Raw genomic sequence first — 17545 nt, forward strand, 5'->3', positions numbered from 1 at the left:
GTTTTTAGGAAATTTGTTTTCGCATAAGTTTGGTTCAGTATGGACACAGCTTCCTGTAGGCGTGTGAAAGTCCCGGGCCTGCAGTGTGAGCGGAGTAAACACTGTCCGACCCACACCAGCACCGGGTGCGCACACGTTAGCGGTGCTCGGAGAGGAGGGCTGTGGCCGTGTGCGTTTCCTTGGCTTCCTGGACGCGCTCACATGGCCCGCAGTTGTCGTTCGATGCCGACTGAGCCGACTGAGCACGGGAGGTGTGTTTTCCGAGGTTCCTCTCTGCACCCCTCGGTGTGCCTGGGAGGGGTGTCCCTTCCCTCCCCGGGGTCCTCGGGCCTCCTCCCGACTTTGCTCGGCACTGTGCTCCCGCCCTCCATCAGGCCCTCCTGTAGCCCGCTGCCCTGACCCCAAGCAGGCATCGCTCAGAGCCCCCCCCCCCCCCGTGTGTGTGTGTGTGTGTGTGTGTGTGTGTGTGTGTGTGTGTGGATTAAATATGTAACAATAGAACGCCGGGCCGGTTGGGGCATGTGGCAGGGACAGTAAACACAGCTGACACATGGTTGTCGTCGTTGAAAGCCCTTCCGCCTTCCATTTCATCCGCTCACTGCTGACTTGCCCAGGACTCCTCTCTCGTAACACTCGGCTCACGTTCAGCTGCCCCTCAGGTCTGCGCTTCCATGCTGTGAGCCCTCTGCCACGGGACCGCTCAGCCGACCGCTGGCCCCATCTTCCCAAGTGACCGCCCGTCAGCCACCGTGCTGCGACTTCTCCCTCGTCGCCACCGCTGCCTGTCTTGCTGCGACGAGGCCTGTCTTCCTTTAGCCCTTCGGGCCTTTTCCACTTGCCTCTCTGACTCTGAGTCCTCTAGCCCCCCACGTCTGTGCTCCGAGCTTCTGTGTTGAGCTTTTCTCCTCCTCCCGCCCCCTCCTCAGGGACCCCCTGCTCCTGGGCGTCGGAGGCCTAGCCACAGCGGGGTTCCTGGGGTGTAACTGACCCACCTGTTCACAGCCTAGGCTACACCCCGAGGTCGCCCCGAGGAGCTGCGGCATCGCAGGCTCGGTGTTTCCTGACTCACTCAGCTGCTGTCCTCGCAGCTCCCTCGGGCTCCCTGTGGCTGTGACAGCAACACCCTCTCCGCCTCCGTCCTCTGGTGCCCTCTTTGCCACCCCTGTCCTCCTCGACCCATTTTCCATGAGCTGGGGCTACCTGTACAGCATCTGCCAGACATTCCTGTGTGCACCTGTGCAGAGAGAGACCTGGAAGGGATTCATCCCAGACAGAAAGTCTTTGATCCCTGGACGATGGGATTATGGCGTGGGAAGGTTTTTGGTGACGGGCATTTATTATTTATATACTTGTACCTACTGTAATCTTGCTCTCAACCCTCCGTCCGTGGAACGCCTGGCTCCTTCCTCGTGCGCCTCGCCCTCTGCCACTCACCTGCGTGCCAGCCTGGTCACTCACCCTCTGCATCTCCCGCTGTCAGGAGTGACCCGCCTCCCAGCCGCCGTGCTCTCCCGCCAGCGCTGCCCGTGTCGCTGCCCTGCCGCTGGCCCTGCCGGGTGTGTGCCCACCCCTCTCTTAGAGGTGCGCTCCGGGGGGCAGAGGTGGGTCTCCATCTTCCCCCTTGGGTTGCGGTCTCCAGCGTTCCTTCCCGCGGCTGTGGTTTCGGTGGATGGGCTGTGTCCTGCCAAGAGGATGTGCTTCCCTGGAGCTGGAGTTTGGAGCCTTGGGACCCAGGCCCAGCCGTGACCGGCGCTGCTCCATCCCGGCCACGGCGCTCGGAAGAGCCCCCGTGAGCTCCTGCCTCCTGACCCGGAGCTGCTCTGGTCCCTGGACTCCGAGGCGGCCGCTGCAGATTCCCCTTCGCATCTGTGAGCTCTCGCTTTCTTCACAGTGAATGTCAGTCTGTCTCTCTGTCTCAGCCAGCGTTTCTGTTGCTTCGACCTAAAGGTTTCTCCCAGCAGAGCTGTTCTGATTAGAGCTGACTAGACTTGGTCATTCCAGTTCTTACATTGAGTCTGATGTGTTTTTTCCTTCTTTTTAAAAACAAAACGAAACAAAACAGCCCGAGACTGCTGCTGCGCTGAAGCGGACGATAGAAGCCCTGATGGACCGGGGGGCGATCGTGAGGAACTTGGAGAACCTGGGGGAGCGGATGCTTCCTTATCGGATCTCTGCCCACAGCCAACGGCACAACAGAGGCGGGTGAGTTCCTCCCTGGGCCCGCCCCAGAAGGGGCTGCTCAGTTCCCCTTAGAAATGACTAGTCCCGCGCCCGGCGGTGTGGGCGCTGCAGGTGGGTGGGGTGCTGCCGCCCATCACTGTGATCTGTACAAACAGGTGGTGCTGGGGCAACGGGTTTACAAGCTTTCGACTGTGGGAGATGTTTCATTGTCACCCTAAGTCTCTCACTTTGGCCTTGAAAAGACCTCATGAGCAGCGTGTCCTGCACATGCTCAGTGCGTCCTTCGTGAACGTGCGGGCTGCAGACAACAAGCCAGAGGTGCTGCTGACGGCGCTGCCCCCGCGCCTAACCCACGGCATCTGCTCAGCCACGAATCGCAGCTTCTTGTAATGGACTGTTTCTGTCACATAGTACAGGGCGTCCCCAGAATGCAGGCACAGTTGAACAGCGGAGAGCTCCAGTTTGGAAATGAGATGTATGTTAATAAACACGGCCTTTTTAATTACGCAGAGTGTGTGTAGACTTTTTTTGGGACACCCTATATATAACCACTTCCTCAAATGTGCCAAGGATTTGAGTCTGTGGTAAAATAACGGTCCTGTGTAGAAATTCTGAGCCCAGTTGGTTGAGTTGGTACGAAGCTTCTCTAAGCCCTGACGGTGTCTTCTTTACGCCCCGGTTTCTGGTGGAGGGAGGCCATCTCGAGTCGCTGGGTTCCCTGGAGTAGGGGTGGAGAAGGTAGAGGCAGTCGTTCATGCGATGGAGGGTCCTGGAGAAGGCTGTGTCTCCCTCCACTCGACTGCGCAGTCCAGGGGTAGGCGGGCAGGGCTGCTCATGGGGCTGCAGTTAACTCTGCTGAGCCAGGGGCCCGGCACGCTCCCCGGTGGCTGCACCTGTGTGTGCTGCGCTCTGCTTCTCGAGGCATCTCTGCAGAGTGCCTGAGGCGTTGCTAGGCAACGTGAGTGCACAGTGGCTATTCCTCTTGCACCGTCATAGTAACAGTGAGGATGGAGGTTGTGCGTGTAGCATTAAAAAAACCTTAACTGGCCAAAACCGGTTTGGCTCAGTGGATAGAGCGTCGGCTTGCGGACTGAAAGGTCCCAGGTTCGATTCCGGTCAAGGGCATGTACCTGGGTTGCGGGCACCTCCCCAGTAGGAGATGTGCAGGAGGCAGCTGATCGATGTTTCTCTCTCATCGATGTTTCTAACTCTCTATTTCTCTCCCTTCCTCTCTGTAAAAAATCAATAAAATATATTTTTAAAAAAAACACACACAAAAAAACCGTAACTGTAAAGGGGTTTGGTTTAGTGGCAAGGCTGTGTGTGGGTCCTTTGGCCTTTTTGTTGAAGAGGAGCACATAAATGTGGCGGAGAATGGTGAGCTGGGTGCCTGGGGTTGGGGGGGGAGGGGGAGGGGCCCTGACCGGGGGAGTCGGTCCCTCATGTGCTTTCAGGGGGCGCAGCGGCGCTCTCCTCTGCCCTTTTCTGGGGGAGGACGGGGAGGATTTCGCGGGGAGGGGCGGTGTGACCCTCTGGAGCGGCGCCTCTCCCGGGTGGGTGGCGCGGCTGCCCTCCGAGCACCGCACCTTGGGCAGCCTGTGTCCACGCGGCGCTGGCGGGCTGGTGCTGCCTCCCTCGTGGGTGGAACAGATTCTGATCCTGGAAAACCCCTGGGCCTGAGCCAGAACCGAGAAGACAGCATCGCTGCCCCTGGTCCTGCGCGGCCACGAGCTCCTGCTGCAGCCCCTCGCTCGTTTCACTTGAGGATTTACCCCGTTCTCCTTCCGCTCCGCCCACAGCAGAGGAGCGGCAGCATTCTCAGCGTGTGCGCTGTACACAGACACGGGGGGATGGGGGGCAGAGGAGCCTCTGTTGACGCTTGTTTTCTGGGGTACATCGGTGTCTGGTATTTTTGTTGAACGTGTGGCCTGTGAAGTGCTGGTTACACAGGCCGGCGAGGTGCGGTGTCTGCGTCAGGGAGGGTGGGAGCTCGCACGGTCTCACCTTCCCGGAGCCGCTGCGCAGTCAGCAGCTCTTCCTGAGCTGTCCTGGTGGCCGCGTCCCTGTCGTTCTGGCGGGGCCTGACTCAGCCCTGAGGCTGCTGTGTTGGCGCCGGTGTTTCGTGGCTAATGCATGAGCCCAGATGCCCCCCGAGACTCGAGACTCACGCTGTGCTGCGGAGCTGCTGGTGTTGCGTTTGTCACTTTTACATGTTGCGGAAGAAGGGGTGTGTCCTTGCGGAGTCCTGGGCCTCAGGATGGCTCCCGTGATGGTCGTGGTTGCCGATCTCCAGTCTTCAGTTGCGTTGGGCGCTTACCTACACGCGGCCAACCTGGGCACCGCCGGCTGTGAGGCAGGACCCGCACAGCAGGTTCACCTGCCGGCTCACAGCCAGGTACCTGCAGGGACGTCCCGTCATGTGGGGTGACTGCCTCTGCCATTCCCCACCCTCCCCTCCAGCCCGCATCACACCGCTGCCGCACACGTGCCACGTGGGCCTGAAAGGAAAGCAGGTGGAAAGGGCTTAGGAGGAGAGATCCCACAGTTAGGCTCAGCCACGGAGGGCGACAGCGGCCACTTGCTTGTTATTGCATCAGGTCCACGCATGCAGTTTATGCCAAAAAATAAACATGCAATCGTTATAGTCCAGATATTAACTTGGTCAGCCCAGCGTTAGGAACAGGCAGCGTTCCAGAAAACGTGTCTGTAAGTCTGTTGTTTGTCCTGGGAACCTGTTTCCCATTGGAACAACCTGCTGGCCAACTTCTCAGGAGGATCCACAGAAACGTGTGTCACTCGTCTCGGGGTGACAGCACACATTTTAAATGTCGCCGAGGGAGCCTGGCCCAGGCCTCCTCTATCAGGGTCGGTGGCATCTCGGGCATCATCTTAATAAAAACTGATGAGACTGCTTTCCAGGGAAGTCACTTCCCACCTCAGTTGTCCCCCTGGCTGTGTGCGTTTAGGAACAGGGAGCAGTTGATGATTGGGCCAGGCTGGGGTGCGGGAGGAGGGTGGGCCAGGCTGGGATGTAGTGGGGAGGGTTGAGTCTTCTGCCCCTGCTGTCCAGGTGGAGGCCGGAGGCCGTGTCTGGAGACCACGGAGCAGGCCTCGGAGCGGGTTCTTCGAAGGCCGGGGTTCACTCCCACTCTGCATTTGCTTCAGCCTCATGGGGGCCCCTAGATGTTCTCTCCTGTGAACCTTTGCGTGCTCCCTGCACCTCATGCCCCCAGGCAAAGGGGTGCGGAGTGAGACAGGCCGGCGCCACGGGCAGGAGGGGCGGAGGGGCAGAGGGAGCGGGTGCTCATCAGTCCTGCAGGGTCTTAGCAGCAGAAGCACCACTGTAGTGCCTCCCCGCTGCGTGTGCTGGTTCAGCTCTCCCTCCACGGGATGGGGCTGGGAGGGAACAGACACGCCGTGGCCAGCCCCGGGCCGGCCTGCGTTTTGTCTGTAAGGTGCCCGCTTGGCCTTGCCTACGGCTGCAGCGAAACGCTGACTCAGAACACAAGCCCCCAGGAGGCTTTCTTCCCTGTCTGTCCCTCTCTCTCATCTGCTTTAAGACGTGAATAGGTGTGAATAGCAGAGACTTGCACACGCATAGAGCTGCCTTTCTGTTTACGGTGCGCAGCGATAAAAATAACTGGCTGTGGGGAATCAGTGGAATTTTACTGACTCGCTCCCCACATGTGTCTGCAGCCCGCTCCCGGAGAGCTGGCACCAGCCCCGCGGAGATGGGCGCCCTGCTGTGGTCTTCCCAGCGGCCAGCGTTCCCATGTTCTTGTGCAATCCCATGTGTTCCCATGTCCCCGTGCATTTGCATGTTCTGCATTCCCATGTGTTCCCATGTTCCCGTGCATTCCCATGTTATTCTGCATTCCCATGTGTTCCCATGCATTCCGTTGTGTTCCCATGTCTTGTGTGTTCCCATGTCCCATGCCTGCCGGCAGCGTAGTCCACCCGCAGCCCGCTCGGCCTGTGTGCAGCTCTCCGTGGCTGGCAGGGAGGCTGCAGCGGCCTGGGCTGCCTTAGTGGTGGGTCCAGGTGTGTCCGAGCCTCAGGGGGTTGGGGCTTTCTGTGTGAGCGGCGGGTGGGAAAGGAGCGGCTTTTCCAAGCAGAGGCCTGGGTTGGGGGCGGGGGGGGGGGGGACGACAGGGGGGGCTCACCGCCCCGGGGAGCTGGCTTCAGCGGGTCCGACCACACAGCCCAGGACTGGCATCCAGACAGTCTGTGTTCTGTCTCCAAAAGGCTCCAAGACGCTTTGGCTCCAAACCCCTCCCCTCCCCCTGCCGTCCCCCTCCCACCGCGAGCCACGGAGAGTTCAGTGGAAATTTCCACTTGTCGGCTGGGGGCAGGGAGACTGAGTGAGTGTGTGACTGTTTGACAGACAAAGAACCCAGCTCCCCTTCAGGCAGGCGCTGGCTCGGGAAACCGTGAACGCAGCGCTGAGACAGTGACATGAAAAAGCCACCACAGCCGATGGCGGAGCCTTGCGGGCAGACGCCCTCCCTCAGCTCGGGGCGGGGGCAGGAGGGCTGGTGTCCGGCCGGGGCGGGTGGGGCCCAGGGCAGGGGCAGAAGCCGCCCAGGGCGAGCTCTCGGTGGCCCTTTCCACTCCGGCGCATCGGTCCCGGGGAAGCCGTTTCTCGGGTCGGGGGGATCGGTAGTGAGTCTTGAGAAATACGAAGGTGGGTAGGTTGTCATGGTGACTCGAGGGGCAGGGCCTGCCTGTGAAACAGGGCCGTCCTGCCCGCGGTGGGCACGGGCATCTGGGGTGAGAAACGCACTGGTGTCCGGAGCCCCCGTCCTCCCCCCAGGACAGCCTCCGTCCTTCCGCCTATGCCGAGGTGCTGCGGCCCGAGCTCAGTGCCTCTCCGCAGCGGCGGGCCCGCGGGAGCCGCACATGGACAGCGCCCTTCAGTGCGCCGCCGGCGCGGCCAGGGCTGTATGGGCCCTGCTACCCCGCGCCATGCCCTGCCGGCGCCTCTCCGGTGCCGCCGAGCAGTGGTGAGGGGCTGGGGATGGACAGCAGGAGGTCTTAGGTGCCACGCTGGCCAAGTGGAGAAGGGACGCGAGCCGTTGGGAGGACGTTATTTATCACCTTGTTTCTCCTGGAGCACCAGCTTCAGGGGTGTGGGCAGTGCAGTTCTGTCATAATTGTAGACTGTTTTCCCTGGAGTGAGGGCTTGTGCGAGGACGGAGGTAGGAACGGGTCCACGTGGGCTGTGACTGTGGGTTCTGTGTTGCGATCTGCCTCTCGGTGAGGCGGTGAGCACGTGGTGTTTCATGTGGTTGCTGAACCCGGGATCCTCCCCTTCCAGCGGGAGGAAGCGGGGCAAAGGGCTCTCCGCAGCCTCTGGAAACACCAGGCCCCTTTGGGGCCCCTTGAGCAGCACCTCCTCTGCATTTCAGAGTGGCTTCTCCATGGCAACCCTCAGCAGCGCCCGGGAGCAGGTGTCAGGGGAGTTTCAAGGTCATTGCTTCACCCTGACTCCTACGGACCTGGATCTGTGCTGCCCTGGGAAGGCAGCAGAAGCTGCTGGACCCCCACCCGCAAGGAGTCCTTTCCAGGCCTCACTCTCCTGTGTGAGAAGGGAAATGCAGGCTGCGCTCGGCCCCCCTCAGGCCGGCTGCAGTGGGAGGCCAGGAGGGTGCCTCGGTGTCCGCCAGCCCAGCACCGGGGCTCCTCTCCGAGCGTCTCAGGTTCCAGGAGGTCGGGGCCCCCTGCACGTGCCTCCATCTTAGCGCCGTCTGAGGTTTGCTCATAGGAGGTGCGAGCTGACCAGGTCCGTTTGTCCCAGATAAACATGTGACAACAGAGCATGCCCGCCGGCGGCAGCAGGGACAGGCCGCCTCTCCTGCATGGGAAAGCCCTGTGGGCCACTGAGGCAGGCGGAGACGACCCGGCTGACGGGTTGTCCTGGACCGTTTGTCCTGGGCGTCTGCCTGCTTCTCTCCTGGTGGGGGGTGGGGGGGGCGCCCGTGTGGGTGGGACTGGACCTCCTCCCGGCTCTGTCGGCGGCGGCTCCTGGCTGTGGAAATTTCCATGGTGTGATAAGGCCATGGCAGTTCCTGCATTTGCCCATTGAGCCCCGGGCACCGAGGAGCGGTGACCGCGGGCAATGACTGCCCGGCTGTGGTGCGGGCACAGGCTCCTGTGCGTGCGGCCCTTGCCCTGTTTGGTTTGGCTGCTCGCGGAGGGCCATGCCTGGTGGGGAGGCAGGGAGGTTCAGAAAGAGAAGGCTGCAGGGCTGTGTAGTAACAGGAGCTCCCGAAGCCAAGCCTAGGATCCCAGCCCTTTTTCTGGGGCTTTTCTTTATTCCTGAGAAACCTCCAGAAGGCGGCTGCTAGGCACGAGCCGGGTTGGCAGTGGGCCTGCCTCTCACTCTGTGGCCGGGGGCAGACAGTCCTTAAGCAGCATGAGGGTCGCACGGCAGTGTCTGCAGGGTCCTGTCGAGCCTTTACTTCCTGTGATGCTGTGACCCACGGGCCCAAGGCTGCCTGCAGTTTCCTGTGTCCCTGAGCCAAAGCCCGGCTCGGCGGGCACCCTGGCCATGGCCACTTACAGCCGAGTGACAGCTGAAGGGGGCAGCGGCAGGGACGACGTGGGAACTGCTGGAGACGCAGCGTGGGGGGGAAAAGGGCGCGGGACCCAACCAGCCCTCAGCACTCCGCCTTCCCCTCCCTCAGCCCCTCCCTGGGGCTGATGAGGAGGTACAGGCACTGTGGACACGGAAGCCCTGTGTGCGCTGCCCTTTCAGTCCCTCGCTCAGAGTTCGGGCTCCTTGGCTTCTGGCTTCCCTCCTTGGCCTCCTCCTGCTTCTCACGCGGGTGTGAGGCGCTGGGTGAGGTCCTCAGCGTGGTGAGGCCGCGTGTGGGAGCGCGGTTCCAGGGGGGCTGGCCGAGGACGGACTTGTGGGCTGAGTTGGTTGTTGGCAACTGTGGACACACTTTCTCTTAGAAACCTGTACCCTCCGAAGCTCGCCCGCCAGCAGTGCCTCCGGTGGAGCTGGTGGGGGAAGGGCTGCCGCCTCCGCTGGCATTCGGACAACTTGAATACTTGACCGAACAGAAGGGGGGCTGACCGCAGGGAGCAGCAAGCCTGTGGGCTTCCTGGAGGGAGAGGCTTGGAGCACGGCGGGCTGGCCGTGGGCACAGCCTGCCTGCATTGGGCCCTTGCTGAGCACTCCCTCCAGGCGGCCTGTGTCCTGTGGTGTTCACCAGTGCACTGCCTCAGACGTGTGCCTCCGACGATCCACACAAAGGAGGGAGTCTCTTCTAGAAACAGACACCAGGGAAGGCAGGAGCGCGGGGAGGAAGCGTGCGCGCCCAGAGAAAGCTGCCTGCTATGAGTAAGTGCACGGCAGCGTGGCAGCAGGGAGGCCACAGCTGTCCTGGTGGTTGGAAAGGACATGTGCATGAGACCGAGTGTGGGAATATGTGGCTAAAACGGGGCAGGGGGCCTGGGCTGTGAGCGAGGGAGTTCCCTGACCTGCCACCAGGCGCCGTCATTATTTGGCGACGGGGAGTGGGGCAGTGGCTGGGGTTGACAAGGAGAAGAGAGTTCAAGGTTGATCCCACTTTTTATCTCAGTGCCTTCCTCAGGGCAGGTGTCAATAATTAAATGTTGGCGATTGGGACCCCGCTGCCTGCCATTGAAGTAGAAATAGCCAGGTGGAAGGGAGCCGTGGAAGTCGGGCGGGCGGTGTCTGATGTTCAGAGCAAGCTCCGGTGGCCGGCTCGCCAGTGAGCCTTGTGCAAGGCGCTGCTTCAGGACGCGCAGGCCAGGGGGGAGTTCACACCAAGAAACTCGGAGTCTTCATCAGCTTGATTGCTCCCTTGTCACCGCCGTCACCACCGCGCCCTGTCCAGTCCTTCACCACAGCCTGCCCGTGCAGCTTCTGCGTACCACCTCCCAGTAGTTATGAAAATATAACTACAGTTTAAAAGGTGAAATATGCCTGTACCATGAAGTCAGTCCGGTCCAGGGTAGGCGGGTCGGTCGCCCTGTAGCTTCCTCCTGCCTCTGGTGACTCTCCTGCCACTTCTCACGAGTCCCTAGCAACCACCAGGCTGCTTTGTCCAGCAGCTTGGTTCCTGTTTTCTAGAATCTGACGCGTTTCCTTTACTCAGTAGAATTACTATGGGATTTCTCAGGAGTACGTATCAGTAGGTCCTGTTTACTCCTGAGGAGCAGGCCGTTTATGGACACACCCGTTGCTTGTTGGTTTCCATGTGGATGGACGCTTATGTGGTTTCCAGTTACGGGTGGTTAGAAGTGAAGCTGCTATGAACATTCACGCCCAAGTTGTGTGGACACGCACTTGAACCTTTCCTGGGTCAGTACCTAGGAATGGAGTGGCTCAGTCCTAATGGCGGGGCTCTGTTTAACGTTTCAAGAAAGTGCCAAACTGTTTCCCAAAGTGGTTGTATCATCTTGCGTTCCCACTTGCAGGTGTGAGAGTGCGTGCAGTTCCTCTGTTCCCACAGACACTGGGTGAGGTCAGTCCTGTTCGTTGCAGCCACTCTGAAGGGTGTGTCGGACTTCAGCTTGTGCCTCTGCAGTGGCTGATGGTAGTATCATCTTTCCGTGTGCTTCTTCACCCGTGTATATCTTGGGTGAAATGTCACTTCATATCTTATACCCATTACAGTTTTTTTTAATTAAAAATTTTAAGGTCTTTATATTCTAGAAACAAGTCCTTTATTAAACATACGATTTACAGATCGCAGTCTGTGGCTTATCTTTTTGTTAATCAGCATCTCTCAGAGAGCAGTTAAAAGAAAAAAGGCCGAGAGCATTAACATTGCTGAAGTCTCACTGATCACTTGTCTCTTGTGTGGGCTGTGCACCTGGTGTGGCGTCTAAGGAATCTTTGCCTACAGCAAGGCCACTGAGGGCTTTTCCTGGGCCCCTTTTACTTTCCTCGCTTCATGTTGTCTGTGTAGCTCCTGTTCCATTTCGAGTGACCTGTGGCCCCTCCTCCTCAGCGGTGAAGGCTGATTGTTCTGCATGCGGACAGTGGATTGTTGTGGCCACGCTTGTCGGAAGGACTGTCCTTCCGCTGCGCTGCCTTCCCACCTCTTGTCTGAAACCAGTTGCACGTACCTGTATGGGTCCGCCGTGGACTCTTCATTCTGTCCTGGTGGTGCGTGTACCTGTATATGAACACGTGCTGCCGCGGTTACCAGCGCTTTAGAATAAGTCTTGAAATCAGGTAGTGTTAGGTCTTGCACTAATTCTTTATTAAAGTTAGTTTGGCTGTTTTAGGTTCTTTAAATTTCCATATGAACTTTAGAATCAGTTTGTCAATTTCTAACAAAAGAATCTGCTATGGTTTTGATTGGGATTCTTTTGAATCTGTAGATGAATTTGGGAGAATTGGCATCTAAATAAATTGGAATTTCCCTACCCATGGACAAGGCGCACTTCTCCATTATGTAGGTTCCCTTTCGTTTCTTTTCACAGCTGCTTGTAGTTTCTAGTGTATAGGTCTTGCTCATCTTTTGTCAGATTAATGCCTAAGTGTTTTATATGTAATTTCAAGGTCTGATTATTTGTTGCTAGTACATAGAAATACCATTGATTTTATTTGTGGTATATTAATATCATGTCTTATAAGCTTACTGAGCTCAGTTATTAGTTCATGATTGGGTTTATAAAAAATCTGAAGAAATTTACAAAAAAATTTACATCTTCAGATTTTTTATAAACCCAATCGTGACATGTGCAAATGAAGACCATCTTGCTTCTTGTTTACCAGGCTGGATGCCTTTTACTTCCTCTTTTCTTGCCTTATCGCGCGGGCAAGACCTTCAGTACAATGTTGAAGTGGTGAGAGCAGACTTCCGGGTTTAATCTCCTTCTGAGGAGGAAGCATTCAGATGGGCACCAGTTGGTGTGTTGTTTGTTTTTCAATGATGCTCTTCATGAGGTTGCAGAAGGTCCCTTCTGTAGTTGGCTGAGTCCTTATCAGGAGTGGGTGAGGGGTTTTGTTAAATGCCCATCAATAGGACAGAATTCAGCGTGGTCTTGCGGCAGCCAGCACAGGGGCGTGCGCCCTCGAAAGCAGGGGCCCTGCCACACTGTGAACTGTGTCTGAGCATCTGTGCTGTCCCTTGACTTACCGCTGGTGTTGCGTATCCATAAGCAAGAAGGGCCCTGAGGCACCAGGAAGGCCCGAGAGAGCTCATGTGGGAGTCACAGTCAGCATAACACTGGGTGTAGTGAAGAGTCTGACTGTGGGAATGAAATGAACACATTGTATGTGCATTACATTTGGGGTCTGGGTCTGGGAATGCTAAATTTTTTTTCCTATAAATTGATAATTGCGCCTTCACTTGGCTCCATTTCGGCTTCCAAAAGATTTCCTAGGCCTGGTCTACAGTGGGAAAGCGAGGAAAACCTGTATTTTCATTTCCGTTATCTCAAGGGATCTTTAAATTTCATTTTCTCTTTTAATTTCTTCTTTGACCCATTGGTTCTTCAGTGAAATGTTGTTTAATCTCCACATATTTATGAATTGTCCAGATATCCTTGTGTAATTTCTAGTTTCATACCATTGTAGTCAGAAAAGATGCTTGACATTATTTTAATCTTTTAAAATTTATTAAGACTTGTTTTGTGCCGTAGCCGGTTTGGCTCAGTGGATAAAGCGTCGGCCTGCGGACTGAAGGGTCCTGGGTTCAGTTCCGGTCAAGGACACATGCCTGGGTTGCAGGCTTGATCCCCAGTAGGGGGCGTGCAGGAGGCAGCTGATCAGTGATTGATCTCTCTTCATTGATGTTCCAATCTCTCTCTCCCTCTCCCTTCCTCTCTGAAATTAAAAATTTTTAAAAAAAGACTTGTTTTGTGCCTTAACATATGATGTATCCTGAAAAATATTCCACGTATACTTAACTACAATGTGTGTTTTGTTGCTTTTGGATGTTATGTCCTTTGTATATGTTAAGTCCATTTGGAATTATGTGTCGTTTAAGGCAGATGTTTCCTTATTGGTTTTTTTGGTCTGAATGTTCAATACATTGATGTAAATGGGGTATTAAAATCCCTTACTATTGTATTGCTGTCTATTTCTACCTTTAGGCCTTTGAATGTTTACTTTATATATTTAGGTGCTCCTATGTTGGGTGCATAAATGTTCACAAGTGTTATATCCTCTTGGTGGATTAACCCCCTTATGTAACTAGAGGCCCCGTGCACGAAATTCGTGCACTCAGGGTGGGGGGGGGGGTCCCTCAGCCTGGCCTGTGCCTTCTCACAGTCTGGGAGCCCTCAGGGGATGTCCAGCTGATGGCTTAGGCCCGCTTCCCATGAGCCTAAGCCAGTGTTCGGCAAACTGCGGCTCGGCAAACCATGGCTCGCGAGCCACATGAGGCTCTTTGGCCCTTTGAGTGTGGCTCTTCCACAAAATACCAACTTCTGTGCACGGGCCACGAAGTTTCAATCGCACTGTATGTGCGCGCCCACATGTGGTATTTTGTGGAAGAGCCACACTCAAGGGGCCAAAGAGCCGCAGTTTGCTGACCACTGGCCTAAGTCATCCTTAGCGCTGCCACGGAGGCAGGAGAGGCTCCCGCCACCGCCACTGCGCTCAGCAGCCACGAGCCTGGCTTCTGCGTGAGCAGTGCTCCCCCTGTGGGAGCACACTGACCACCAGGGGGCAGCTCCTGCCTTGAGCATCTGCCCCCTGGTGGTCAGTACGCATCATAGCGACTGGTCGTTCTGCTGTTTGGTCGATTTGCATATTAGCCTTTTATTATATAGGGTGCCCTTCTCTGTCTCTTATTACTCTCTTCATTTTAAAGTCTACTTTGTCTAGCCGAAACCGGTTTGGCTCAGTGGATAGAGCGTCGGCCTGCGGACTGAAGGGTCCCAGGTTCGATTCCGGTCAGGGGCATGTACCTGGGTTGCGGGCATATCCCCAGTGGGGGATGTGCAGGGGGCAGCTGATCGATGTTTCTCTCTCATCGATGTTTCTAACTCTCTATCTCTCTCCCTTCCTCTCTGTAAAAAATCAATAAAATATATTAAAAAAAAATAAAAATAAAGTCTACTTTGTCTAATATAAGTATAGCTGTCTTCGCTTTTTTGTTTCCATTTGCATGGAATACCTTTTCCCTTCCATCACTTCCAGTCTGTGTGTCCCTACATCAAAAGGGAGTTTCATGTAGGCAGCATATAAATGGGTTTTATTTTTTTATCCACTCAGCTACTCTGTCTTTGACTGAAGAACTTAGTCCATTGACATTTAAAGTAATTATTGATGGGTATGCACTGATGGTCCTTTTGGTAATTGTTTGCAGGCTGTTTTGTAGTTTCCCTGTTCCTTCTTCTCTTGCGCTCTTCCTTTGTAGTTGCTGACTCCTTAGTGGTTTACTGACATTCCTCCTCTCTTCTGCGTACTGCCTGTAGGTTTTGCTTGGTGGTTACAGTGAGGCTTGCATGTTACAGCTTACATCCATTACCATCTATTTTAGGTTGATAACAGCTTGTTGGAGCCCATTCTACAGCTCAGCATTTTTACTCTCTCCCACATTTTATGTCACATTTTCCATCTTTTACCTTGTATATCCCGTAGCTAGTTATCATAATCATAGTTATTTTTACTGTTTCTGTCTTTAACCTTCTTTAGCTCTAGAAGTGATAAATCTACCACCTTTATTATATACCCACCTTTCCAGTGAGATTTATTATTTCATGTGTTTTCTTGTTATTAATCAGCACTCTTACTTTTCACCCGAAAGAAGTACCTTTCTTGTAAGGCTGGTTTAGTAATGATGAACTCCTTTCGTTTTTCCTTATCTGGAAAACTATTTCTCCTACAGTTCTGAATGGCAACTTTGCCATAAAGTATTCTTTTTCTTTTGTTTTTTAAAAATCCTCAACTGAGGATGTTTTGCTGATTTATTTGTTGTTTTTTATTTTTTATTTTGAGAGAGAGAGAGATGAGAGAAACATCAACCGGTTGCCTCCTGTACATGCCCTAGCCAGGGATCAAACCCACAACCTAGGTATGTCCGCTGACCAGGAGTCAAACCAGCAACCTTTCGGTGCATGGGATGACTCCCCAACCAGCTGAGCCACACTGGCCAGTGATGCCGTGGAGTATTCTTGGTTGGAAGTTTTTCTGCATTTTGCCTATATTGTGGCACTCAATTCTGGCTGCAGAATTTCTGCTGAAAAATCTGCTGGTGGTCTTATGAAAGTTCCCTTGTATGTAGTTGTTTTTCCCTTGCTGCTTTAATATTCTCCCCTTGCCTTTAACTCTTGTCATTTTAATTATAACGTGTCTTGGTGTGGGTCTCTGTGGGTTCTTACTTGGAACTCGCTGGGCTTCCTGGATCTGGTGTTTGTTTCCTTCCCCACGATGGGGAAGTCATTTTTCAAGTAATTCTTTTGTTCTTGGCCAGTTTGTGAATGTGCACTTGTCTTAGACAAGCCCCAGGCCTGTCTTGTGAAGTGTAGCTGATGGTCTCACTGTGACTCTGGTGCATTAAGTTACTTGTAAAATCCTTTGGAAAATTAGAAGACTACCTCATAGATGTTTTCACAAAATACACCAACTAATGGTTTGTTGAGAAGTTCCGTCTTGTTGAACAGCATGTTCTGTTTGCACCCCTAACGTAACCATACTCTCTAGTATTTCCCACTCCGTGTAACGTCACCAGGCTTTGCATCCCTGTGCGGCAGCCAGCAGAGGCGTGCGCACTCCAACGCGGGGCGGCCCTGCCACGCTGTGACTGTGAGCGTCTGTGCTCAAGTTTGTTTGGATTCAAATTTTCACAGCAGGGTAATGGGAAAGGACACGGGGAGGGAGGCCGGGCATGCTAGCACTGGGGTAGCTGGTCAGCTGAAGGATGCATGTGTGTAGCTGATGCCTGGCGAGCTGGCCGTATGCGTCTGTGTGCAGGTGATGTCTTTGTCTGGGTGGGGCAGAATGAAGGCATCAACCGGAGTGGGAGGGTTGGAGTTCAGAGGCAGGAGTTCACGCATTTCTCTCTTATTGCAGGTATTTCTTGGTGGATTTTTATGCACCAACAACAATTGTGGAAAGCATGCTGGACCACTTGTCTCGAGACATTGATGTCATCAGACCTAATATTGTGAAACACCCTCTGACCCAGGAAGTAAAGGCGTGTGAGGGGATTGTCCCGGTCCCACTTGAAGAAAAGCTGTACTCCACCAAGAGGAGGAAGTGAGGTGCTCCCGAGTTCAGCCTTCTGTTCAGTCCTCTCACTTCTGGGCATCGCGGATGAGTCATTCACAGCCTGACCTTTACATAAGTGTGCGGGTGCCATGGGAGGGTCTGGGGGTTGTTGGCTCTCGGTCCCCTTTGCGGGGAGACGTGGGGGATGCCTGGCTGGGAGCCGCTATGTATCTGCTCGTCCCACTGTCCCAGTCAAATACATCGTTCTTGATTTTGTTAAAGTAAATGTAATTTTTTTGCCCTATAACACTTAACACCATTTTGGAGAACAAAACTTATAAAACTATATTGGATTGTGAGGTAATCATTCATACTGTATAACCGAGCAAAATAAAATATTCAGATGGTAAAATCCTGCGGTGTTGTGTGAATAACTTTTGATCAGAGTAATAAACAGGGTCACGTGGTGGGTGTGGGTGAGGCTTTTTCTCTGCCTCCTGTTAACTGTGGGGACACTGAAGGGCAGGGAGCCAGCGCCAGCCGGGCACCCGCCTCCTGTTAACCCTGGGGACACCGGGGCCAGCGCCAGCCCGGGCGCCCACTCCCTGCTGCTGCAGGCGGCCTGGATCACCTGTCGCTTTGCTCACTCTTTAGGGCAGTGACGGCGAACCTTCTGAGCTCGGCGTGTCAGCATTTTGAAAAACCCTAACTTAACTCTGGTGCTGTGTCACATAGAGAAATTTTTTGATAGTTGCAACCATAGTAAAACACTTATATTTTTGATACTTATTTTATATATTTAAATGCCATTTAACAAAGAAAAATCAACCAAAAAAATGAGTTCGCGTGTCACCTCTGACACACGTGTCATAGGTTCGCCATCACTGCTCTAGGGCCCGGATCAGCTTCACTCCTGCAGAGGCAGACGCTGCAGCTCTGGAGAGCAGGCGGGGAGAGGGTCTTAGCACTGCGGGCAGAAGCAGGGGGGAGAGGGAGGTCATCTGGGAGATAGCGCTTCCTGTTTCCTGAGGAGTTTCCTGGCCACCATGGTTTGGTCCTGCACGCGTTCACCCAGTGCTGCCTCCTCTGTGAGAGGAGCAGGCAGACAGGACGTGGGTGCGAAAGAGGGGGGGGGGTTGCTGATGGGCCAGGAGGATGTGGATGTGGGGGTTGCTGATGGGCCAGGAGGATGTGGGTGGGAGGGTTGCTGATGGGCCA

General features: G+C 54.9%; 1 protein-coding gene across 2 annotated transcripts in view; it reads left to right on the forward strand.

Moving 5' to 3' along the window:
• Positions 1-16739, forward strand: part of MRPS6 (mitochondrial ribosomal protein S6) — a 57067-nt gene extending 40328 nt beyond the window's left edge. Inside the window, exons 2-3 of one of the 2 annotated variants that reach the window (XM_081088310.1) lie at positions 2063-2202; positions 16190-16739. In XM_081088310.1, the coding sequence (XP_080944436.1) occupies positions 2063-2202; positions 16190-16379 (330 nt within the window). In that variant the 3' untranslated portion in view covers positions 16380-16739. Of the gene's footprint in view, positions 1-2062; positions 2203-2423; positions 2686-16189 lie in introns of those variants that run through there. The other variant, XM_081088311.1, reaches the window with a different exon arrangement.
• Positions 16740-17545: the final 806 nt, after the last annotated feature.

This window comes from Myotis nattereri (genome assembly GCF_964212035.1).
Source record: "Myotis nattereri genome assembly, chromosome: 3".
NCBI classification, from domain to species: domain Eukaryota; kingdom Metazoa; phylum Chordata; class Mammalia; order Chiroptera; family Vespertilionidae; genus Myotis; species Myotis nattereri.